The 10,346-nt window shown below is 37.2% G+C and overlaps 1 protein-coding gene across 1 annotated transcript; it reads left to right on the top strand.

The window, feature by feature from the left end:
* Positions 1-3,533: 3,533 nt before the first annotated feature.
* scamp5b (secretory carrier membrane protein 5b) lies at positions 3,534-9,564 on the top strand. The gene is made up of 6 exons (XM_085351176.1): positions 3,534-3,547; positions 3,843-3,994; positions 5,902-6,058; positions 7,009-7,110; positions 8,905-9,022; positions 9,385-9,564. The coding sequence occupies exons 1-6, from the start codon at positions 3,534-3,536 to the stop codon at positions 9,562-9,564; spliced, it is 723 nt and encodes a 240-aa protein (XP_085207302.1).
* Positions 9,565-10,346: the final 782 nt, after the last annotated feature.

The following is a 10,346-nucleotide window of genomic DNA, read 5'->3' as shown; positions in this document are numbered from 1 at the left end:
AGGGATGGAGAGACAAAAACAGACAAAGAAAAAGGAAAACGAGACCACTCACAGTCGACTATACTGTACATTTCTTTGAAAGCCCAATACCATGATGGCCTTAGAACCCCCTCGCTAAGCTTGTCTAGACTGAAACTGCTTCAGATTAATATTAATGAAGTGAGAGGACAAAAAATTACAGAGGTGTGGAGAGTGACAGTGTCAGATGAGAGACGTGAGAAGGGACAGCTTATTAGCTTTACATCTTTAGCGGGCTTGATTTGACAAGTGATGGCAGTTGATTACAATTTAGTTTTAATGATATGGTGATATATTGCAGTTCTTTTTTGTTGCAAAGAGAACACTAATTTAGACTCTTATGGCATAAGGCAGATCTGTCTGCTGGCTCTGACAGCTAACACTAATTTGTTTTCATTTACACAGCTACTACAGTTCAAGACATACCCTAAATTAAATTTGGAAATCCAGCGTTGCACTTTCTGTGTCATATAACTGCTTCCTTTAAAGGGTTAGCTGCAACATGGCTGAAAACAGTATATAGGTATCATTTTCTGAAGTAAATTATCCAATAACAACAGTACAACACACTTGTAATAATAACATCACAACAACAAGCTTAAAATTGGATCCTGTATATCTAAAAGAAAATCTTGATTTTTGAATGTTTTCTATTTGATGTCTGCACTTTTTATTTAGTGTTCATTTTTACAACTTATTACACTCATGAACAAGTTATCTGTGGTATTATCCACAGCTTTTACAAAAGACAAGTTACTGTGCTGTAGGAAAACATTAATGTATTATTATATTGTCATTTTCAGAATAAAAGTTGTCATAAACTACACACCAATTATTTTCCTTCCAATTTTGTAAAAATTTCTTGTTATAAAATGACATCAGGAGCACACCAGCATGTGATTGACAGATTATAGCAGTTTCTGTGTCTCTTTCTTACAAATGCAGTCTTATTTTTCTCCTCAGCTGCTCCCATTTAGAGATCGCTACAGCGGATCATCTGCCTTCATCTCACCCTATTCCTAGCATCCTCCTCTGTAACACCAACCCCCTGTCCCTCTTCAGTGCATCTATGAATCTTACTCATTTCATGACTGCAATCATGCCATTTTTTTCAGTATCAGCTAACTTCAGTTGATTTTATGACTTTGGTATTATTGTTTGAATCACTTTAGTGGTTTTGTTGCTTAATTAGGAAATAAATAAAGCCTTTTATAGAGGTACACAAAGACAGTCTTTTGTTCTGTTTTATACTTCTCAAGAATTAAATAAAGACTAAATCTACAACACACTACGGTTAGAATTTATTACTATTACATCAGCCCTGTTTTTGGAAATAACTACCATTACAGTATGCTACCTTGACATATTTTTTATTGTGAAAAAATATTTTCTGGCCCACACTTGCCTAAGAAAAAGCAGACAGAGAAAAATCAAATTGAATTTACTGTACATTGTGTGATCAACTCACCAAGGTTGACTCTGACCCGAGATGCATCATGTCAGATACTTGAAGGACACATTTTTTTCGTCCGCCTCCTTCTTTGTCTGCCTCCGCTGACTGGTTTCCTGTTACTGAATACTGTTGGAGGACACCTTTTCACCTGCCTGAGTCTTGCTGTTGAGTTCAGCGTATCAAACTGAGTCGTCTGTATCAAACAGTGTCGGGGGCAGCCTATACTAAAGATGTGATGACTTCTGAAAATGTCGAGTTGAAAATGAAGTGAACAGACTGAAACATTATCCTGGGGAATTTGCTCATGAAAGTCAAGATTGATCCCGTGGTTTGCATCATAAATACTTCACTATTAAGTAAAATAAACAAATAGATGCAGCCTTGTTGGTGGATCTTTGCATAATATTCATCATTAAAAAAAACAAACGAATTCCCCTCTGAAATCGTCAGCTCTTTAAATGATAGCAACTATGCAAAACTATGATCTTTAATCTTTAATTTTTGTTTGGAATATTAAAGGTTAATGAAGCAACTATGCAAAACAAGTTTGCATAGTTGCTTCATTAACCTTTAATATTCAGAACAAAATTAAAGATTCATGACGAGGAAAGAAATTCAGATTCTTTATGCTTTGTAAGGTCTCCAGGCTTCCTTTAAAACTACGCCCCACAGTAAAACCATGGTTCAACAAGATAATGCCCCACTATGAACAACCTAGTAATGCAGTCCTAGTATATTAATCACAGGTAACATTTAGTGTCGATTAAGTGCTTTTACTTTAACATGCATTACTATGCAAAGGTCATGAGCCACCCCTCATTTATTTATATTTTCTCATCATTTTTAAAATGTGACCTGACACAGGATCTGAGAGAACAGATGGATTATCTGGTCTTTCAGTTGATCCACCGAAGCCTCATCAAAAATGGTTTCAGTGGAAGGTGGCTGTCAACAAGCCATTCTAGAAGAATAAGGAGAAAGGAATGGGACTTACCAAATTACTCAAGTAATGAACTGAAAATCTGACTGTAACTGTGTTAAAGAAGAAAGGTGACCATACCAAATATTGGCGATCAAGCTCGTTACAATTATACACACTCTGCTTTCATATAATGTATGTATGTATGTTTGCACTTTTTCTTTAGACCCGAGTTAGACCACTGTACCTATTTCTCATTTTTCTAACAAAATATAGAAATAGAAATCATTTTAGTGTTTAGGCGAACAACTATCTCAAGCTTCACGCTTAGGTTTAGAAAGGAAAGTGTCCCGAATGGTGGTGTTACACCACGCAGAGTTTGGTAAAGCTGGATTTCTACATTATGAAGGAATTCCCTCTTGTCTTTTTTTTTCTTTTCTTAAACAGCGTACAATTATATATATATTTTTAAACATCGCCACTGCTGATGTGATTAGAGGTGTGACCTGATTAGACGTTTCCAGTTCACAATTAATGTCTGCAAGTTGCTTTAGGACAACTGTAAATACTGAGGAGGGTGGTTAACGCCACTTTTGTTTTAGCAGCGTGTTCAGCACCATGGACAGAGAGCCAAACAATGATTGGGTCAACAATACAACGTCAAGGATTAGAGTAATCAGGCCATTGGTCTGAATCAAAGTGACAGCAGATTGAAGCACGGTGATTGGCCGACAGACAGCATAGTTAGGATCGATTCCTGTAGTCATACAGAGCAAAACAAAGTCTTGAAATAGTTTAACAGTTTACCTGTAGATTCCGTCCGATTGGATTTCATCTGTTTAAAGCGAAGGTGAAGCTTCGGTTGTAGAGCACGTTAAAGAGAGGAGCGGCTGCTCTCTGGAGGAGGTAAGCAGATTATGTTTCCTGCCGAATCCGTAATTCCTGGCTCTGCAGTTCAAATACATGTGCAGGGAATGTGTGTTGGAACATTTCATTCGATGAAATGCGGCTTGCTTGTTGATCGTCACTGGGTTTGGGGGCAGATTGCCTGATTTATGTTTCTGTTAAACCGGAAGGACTAAAGTGTTATCAGCACCACTGGGACATGACTGGGAGAGCACACACATTAAATCCCCCGGCAGAATGTCGACGGAGACGTGAATTTGTAACATTCTCCTTCCTCTAAAGTACACTGTGTTTATGTGGCAGCGATGTAGAATCCATTCCTTCACCGGACTTCCTCCGTTGCCAGTGACATGCAGTTGAAACGCATGCAAAGTGCTATACACACTATATTAATCTAAAATGTTTTCTAACTTCACAGGCTGAAAAGTCTGAAAGAGGGATTACTCGAAACAGCAAGCTTTACAGTATTTCCCAATGGCCGGTCAGTAAATAAACTGTGACGAACTGAAGTCAAAATTAAAACATTACTCACCCGGATGTATTTAGTGTTATAACTGGTATTGAACTGTTTATTGCAGAGCCAAATTTCCCCCCACTGCCTGGATTCATTCCTCTCAAGCCGTGTTTCTACCAAGACTTTGAGGAGATCCCTGAACAGCATCGCAGCATGTGCAAGAAAATGTACCATCTGTGGATGCGTAAGTGAATAAAACTGAAGTTATATGTTATATGTTATTTTTTTGATTGTCATGATGCAAAGCTGTCATGAAAATGCAACTCCTATACAAACTTCCGAGCTTATGTTTCAAGAGAGAAACTCTTTTTTTCTACCTTGGCTATAACAGAAAAACAGAAAAAAATAATTTTCCTGAAGGCCCCATAAAGTGTCTTATCCTCTGTGATCAGCTGATGATAACAACTATGAAACAGAAGGGCAGTGGTTTACAAGGGTCCTTTAGGTCCAAGAAGATTTTTTATGGGCTGTGGCTGTAATGTCCTGACTGGTTTATTTGTTAATGAGTCACAGCACTGACCAGATGGCCTTGGTTTGAGCAGAGCAGTAACAGTAAAATTGTGTTGAACAATCTTTGCCAGGAGCAGTTTCATCAAAGTTTACTGCACTATAAACATGAAGTACAGTGGTGTTTGCGACATTGCTGTACTCTGAAACTTCCTGCCTGTTCATGAATTCATGTAAGAGAACTGAGGGCAGGAGGAAGGGTGCGAAAGAGCTCAAAAATGATGTATCACTGACACAGGAGTCAGTGTCAGAACTGCTATAAGGAGCAGGGCAATACACCAATACGCAGTAAAAAGTATTAAAGGTGAAACAAGATTGTTAATACTTGCAAACAGTTTTGGTCAAATGAGACAAGTTCAGAAGTGAATTTTGTTAGTTGGGGATTTGGCAAAAGGGCCATATTGTGATAGGGGTAAGATGAGAATCAGTAAGTGTTTTAAGTAAAGATAGGGAGGGATTCACCAGTAAAGACTGTGAATATAAACGGTTAAAAAACATAGTTTAACTGTGACATTTTCAAGGGAAAACTGTAAAGAATTTATAATTTTCTTTATCATCATTGCATTATATAAGAAAACAGATTAAGAGAATCCAGAGAAGTTTTTGACCACAAGGGACGAGGCTGAGAATCAGTATGGGAAGGCCTGCAGTTCAGATCTGTCACCCACTGAAAAAAATTGGTGCATTGTGAAACAAAAAATACAATAAAGGAGACCACACATTTTTGAGGAGCTGAAATCTGACATCAGGCAAGATAGTGAAAACATGTAGCTATGAAAGCTACAAGGGTTGGTCTCCGCTGCCTCTCTAACTCATTAAAGAGATTGCTGCTAAAAGAAGAGGTGATGCAACACAGTTGTAAACATGACTCTGTCTTGAAATGTGATACAATAAATTTAAAACAAGTTCTAAAATCAGTATTACAAAAACAAAACCAATCAATTAGTTTCAGCATTTGAGATGATTTTTTGTGTAAGAAAATGTTATAGCAGGAAATATGCATCTGTCACACTGAAGAATTTATAATTGCTCTAAATTTCTTTTTGCGTGCGACTTAAAAAAAAAAAAAGATAAACATAAGCAGGTATTGAAAGTCCCAATCTGCTCAGATTTTTGCCTTCTGCCATGATGCACACACGGCTTGTTATTTTTGTGCTCGAGTACTTTTTCTTCATTTAATTTGTGAAAATCATTCTAAGCTAACAGGAATTTTGCTGTGCTGTGCATTGGGGAAAGTGTTTTCCAAATAGCTGTCATGTGCCACCTGTGCAGTGCTTCACTTTTTTCTCTTTTTCTTGTAAAGTTTTTCAAAATTTCCCCAAAGACCAACATTTGAAACTGACATAGAGTTCTTGTTTAGTTTAAAAACCAAAACTGGAATGTGAATGCAGAGGCTGAAATGGAGCCAAGTGTTGGTAATAGAAAATGACTTCAGCTAAAAAGTTATTTGTGGCTGTCTCCTCTTTACTTTTCCAAACTGGTCCATAGTTATGCATGTTTATGTATCAGACAGGTGTTTTTTAGGGCTTTTTCTTTTGCATCAATGCTTGATTTGTTGTTATTGTTGTTGTTGTGTTCTTACAGTTAACAGTGCCACACTTGTTGTGAATCTTTTTGGCTGCTTTGCTTGGATGTTTGGTGGAGGTGGTGTGACAAACTTTGGCATGGCCATCATCTGGGTCCTCATGTTCACTCCTTGCTCATATGTCTGCTGGTTCAGGCCCATCTACAAGGCCTTCAAGTAAGTCAAACATGAAGTAATACAATAATACCAAGCACTGTTTTTAACTATGTTAGTTGGAATGAAGTTGTTGTGTTATGTTTTAGATGTCATAGTATTAAGACCTTTTAAATATTATGTGTTATAGTTTCACACAAAAATAGTTCATGGTTGTTGTTGTTTTTAGCCCAAAATTAAGAGAAGTCTTTGAGATGCAGCTTTAAATGAGAGGTACAGATGTCTTTTCATATAAACAGGAAAAGGACATGAAATTTAACCCCTCTGGGTAAGGACCCAACTCTGACAAGGCAGCTCAAGATCCATCTATGTCACGATTCACAGGGAAAGAAAGAATTTTCCAGTTGTGGATAGCTCCCTGGGTCACTTCAACACACTATTCCATAGAAACAGTTAGCATTTGCAGTACATGAACCTTTCATAAATTGTTTATAAGATGAAAAAATGTATATATACTCTTTCATTTATGAACATGAAAATTGGACATTGTTAAATATGACAGAAAACAAACATAAAACAAACTCACTCTGAGTCTTACATAGATTAAATGCTAACGAAGCTGAATACACATCTAAAATAGTGGTCTGCTCTTGTTTTGTCTTTAAGCTAATTTGTCCTCCATTTTTGTAAAGTGCTGAGTAGCAACAGGGATAAATGTCCCTTCAGGGACAGAAGGACACTCAGAACATTCTCTAACCTTTCGCTGAAGGGTAGTGCAATTTTCATATGCTCTGCTGACATGAATATATTGTCTCATGCGCTGACACACTACATGGCAGCAGCATGTAGTTGCTGACTGGGCTGCCAAGAGAGATGTTGATGTCGAGTAGGGGAAACTGTCTTTGTTTAAAACAGTAGATGATGCAACATGTAGACATACAGTATATAGCACTAAATTTAGCTTCACAGATGTAACTGCTTAATAGTCTTTTTTTTTTTTGTATTCTTCACAGGAGTGACAGCTCTTTCAACTTCATGATCTTCTTCTTTGTGTTCATGGCTCAAGTTGGGATTAGTGTCATCCAAAGCATAGGCATCCCAGGATGGGGAGTATGGTAAGACTGGGCAGAAGTGTCAGGCACAACTTCACTTACTTTCAAGGTGCAGAGAAGAGTATAACGTCTGAAGAGAATAAAGCTCCAGCAACACTTCTAATATAAATTAATAACTTTATTTTTTGTTTAACATGTTTTGGGTTGTTGGCTTAATGGTAACCCTAACGAAGGTTACAAACCCAAACATGCCTGTCATACTCAAAGAGCAGACGGGACCCAAACGCAGACTTAGAATGCAGTTCGTGAATTTATTTTCAGCAGGGGTGACCAACCTGGGTCAAGACACCTGAATTAAATGATTAGTTCATTACCAGGCTTCTGGAGACTTTCAAGACATGCTGAGGAGGTAATTTAGCCATTTAAATCAGCTGTGTTGGATCAAGGACACATCTACAACCTGCAGGACACCGGTCCTTTGAGGCCTGGAGTTGGACACCCATGATTTACAGTGATGTGTTACAGTGTCTTTCTGTGGAACCTCCACAGATCCTATGCACAGTATACAAGCCGATGGTCAGATAGATTTCACTGTCTTTAGACTCGATAGCAAAACAGTTCACACTCACACGGAAAAATCCTCTTTGAGGAAAACAGAGAAGACTCCTTGAAAGAAGAGAAACACACAAGGACCCAGCTGATAAACTTACAGAACAGGAGTGAGTATCTACCTCTACTGAAGGAATTTTCTCAGTATTTGAAGGGAGCTGACTGATCACCAGATGAGTAGTAGGTGAGTTGATTACTACAGGTGTGCCAGGCTGGAGGGCGGGGCCTAAGAGGATCACACCTCTGAAAGGTAAGGTGTTGTTACCACACACACACACACACACACACAAACAAACAGAGAGAGAGAGCGCACCAAGGTGGAGAGTGAGAAAGACTGACAGAAGTACCAGGAGGACTGAAGCACTATGACAATGTCGGTCAAACAATATATTGTTTCTGGAGCGTTATCCTCTTCAGAGTCACAGTAAACTATAAACTTATATACTACTACTTATATATGTCATATACTGTATATCTAATTTGTTTACATTTGACTTACAATGTTCAAATTTGGAAAGGCATATTTTTGTGTTTATTAATCTATTCAGATATTTGTTATGAAAATTACAATTATATTTTGTATAGTTAACTGTTCTGACACTAAAACAATTTAAACTTAATTCTAAAACAATAAATGGTATTACACAAATGCCACAGACAGTTTGGCAGACATTTTTACCAGCATACGTGCATGTTTGATCAATTGCTGTGCAAATAAATCTGAACATTAAAATTGGACATTGTTTAATATGTCAAAAAACAAGCACAAAAATTAAACAAACAGTTAATCCCAACAAGTGTGTTTTAGGTGCATAAATAGTTTAAGTTCAGGTTAGTTGAGATGTATTTTTGAAGACTTTGTTGCTTTCATTAACATGACAGTGATGGACCATCAGATATGGCCCTCGTATAACTTTTATGATAGTCCTGTTATTAGATTTTGAGAGGCTGTTAAAGCAATCCTCAAAATGTCACCTTACTCAAGCTGATGATCACAAATTAATATTATGACAGTCTCCATAAAGTTTATAAATGTCACCATGTGCAATTCCATACCCTCATGCATAAGCTATAAAACTTTTAAACTTTATACTAAAGTATTTAAAGTCTACAAAATCATTGCCATTTGACAGCCTGATGTTCAGTGGTAATATGAGTCAGTCCAATAGCAGATTCCTGTAGCGTTAAGATTCTAAAATTAAATCCTCTTTTTTTCATTGCCGTAATGGTCCTTTCTATCTTTTTCAGTGGTTGGTTGGCTACTATCTCCTTTTTCAGCTATAATATTTTGATCGCACTGATCATGCTGGTCCCTACAATCATGTTCACTGCTGTGGCCTGTCTGTCCTTCATTGCACTCACCAGGGTAAGACTTTTACTGGTGCATTACTTCAAGGGAGGAAAGTAGATAGGTATTTCTTATAAAGGCTAATTCTATTAAATTGAATTTTTCAAAAATTATTTATCTGTAGCTTCAAGGCCATGTTCATTCCAGAAATTTGATTAATTTTATTCATTCCTGCAGAGCAGCACTGTTGGGTTTACCACTAAAATGAGAATCCTTTTAAGTATCTACAGCACTATACAAATGGTTTAGGTCTACAGAATTAAGGATTAGGAAATAAAGTATCTAATCTATGTCAGCATCAACTTAAGTAATTAAACCTACTTTACTTTTAGTCTATAATTGCTTCTTGATAATGACTTGTTATTCCACTTTGAATGCAGATCCATAATTTCTACCGGGGCAGTGGGGCTAGCATGACTAAAGCTCAGGAGGAATGGTCCACTGGAGCCTGGAAGAACCCTCATGTCCAAGCAGCAGCCCAGCAGGCTGCCATGGGTGCTGCAGCTGGAGCAATGCAGGAGCAGTACTCCAGCCCGCAATACAATGAAAACCAGATGTAGAATTTCAAGACAGAAGGTCAAGGACATGAAGTCACAGCAATGCCAAAGGCTGAACAACCAGGCTGTGAAGATCTTAACGATCTCTATTGACAGGGTTGATTCTTAAAAAGCAACTCTTTCTTACACTATGCAAACAAATAGCTCTTAACATATATAGGAAGCTGGAATTTTGCCTTCCTCTATTAAAGGACATGCTAATCATTTGTAGTCTTTTACATGTGTTTCGTATGTGTTTTTACTCTTCAAATGAAAGTAGTTTTCAAGACGTAGTAGCTCCATTCTATGAGTTGGATATTAATATGTCAATCTGCATGTTTTTGTAGCAAGTTTTACAAACGAGGTCAAAAAGGTTATAACCACCTTTGAAGTATTTAAATGAACGTATTATTATACTAATGTACTGTTAGAATGATGAACTATTTAGGAAGTTGCTTCATCTTTTCTTTTTTGACTTAAACCAAAGATCCAGTGTCACTTTGCAACTTTATATTAGATGATGCTACTCTGTAAAATCTAATTAAAACCTCATTAATGCTTCTATGCAGTTCATCGGGGATTGCACTGTAAAATCAAAGGAAGCTGCAGTACTGAATGGTGTATAACTGTTACAGTAAGAAAGAGTATTATTACAAGCCTTCAGGTGGAAATATATTTGGAGGGCCCTCTTTGATGTCCTTGGTGCTTCTTGTTGACATGCTTATTTTCCACCAAAAAGCATCAGATTTACATCACAGGTTTAAATGAGTTGTAATGGTTATTTTACTTTTAGAAAAACAAAAAGC

The sequence above is a fragment of the Diplotaxodon limnothrissa genome, linkage group LG1, assembly GCF_057381915.1.
Source record: "Diplotaxodon limnothrissa isolate DT_005_m linkage group LG1, D_limnothrissa_male_GT1.1, whole genome shotgun sequence".
Lineage (NCBI taxonomy): Eukaryota > Metazoa > Chordata > Actinopteri > Cichliformes > Cichlidae > Diplotaxodon > Diplotaxodon limnothrissa.
Note: the sequence above shows the minus strand (reverse complement) of the source record. Positions and strands in the feature narration are given on the sequence as shown.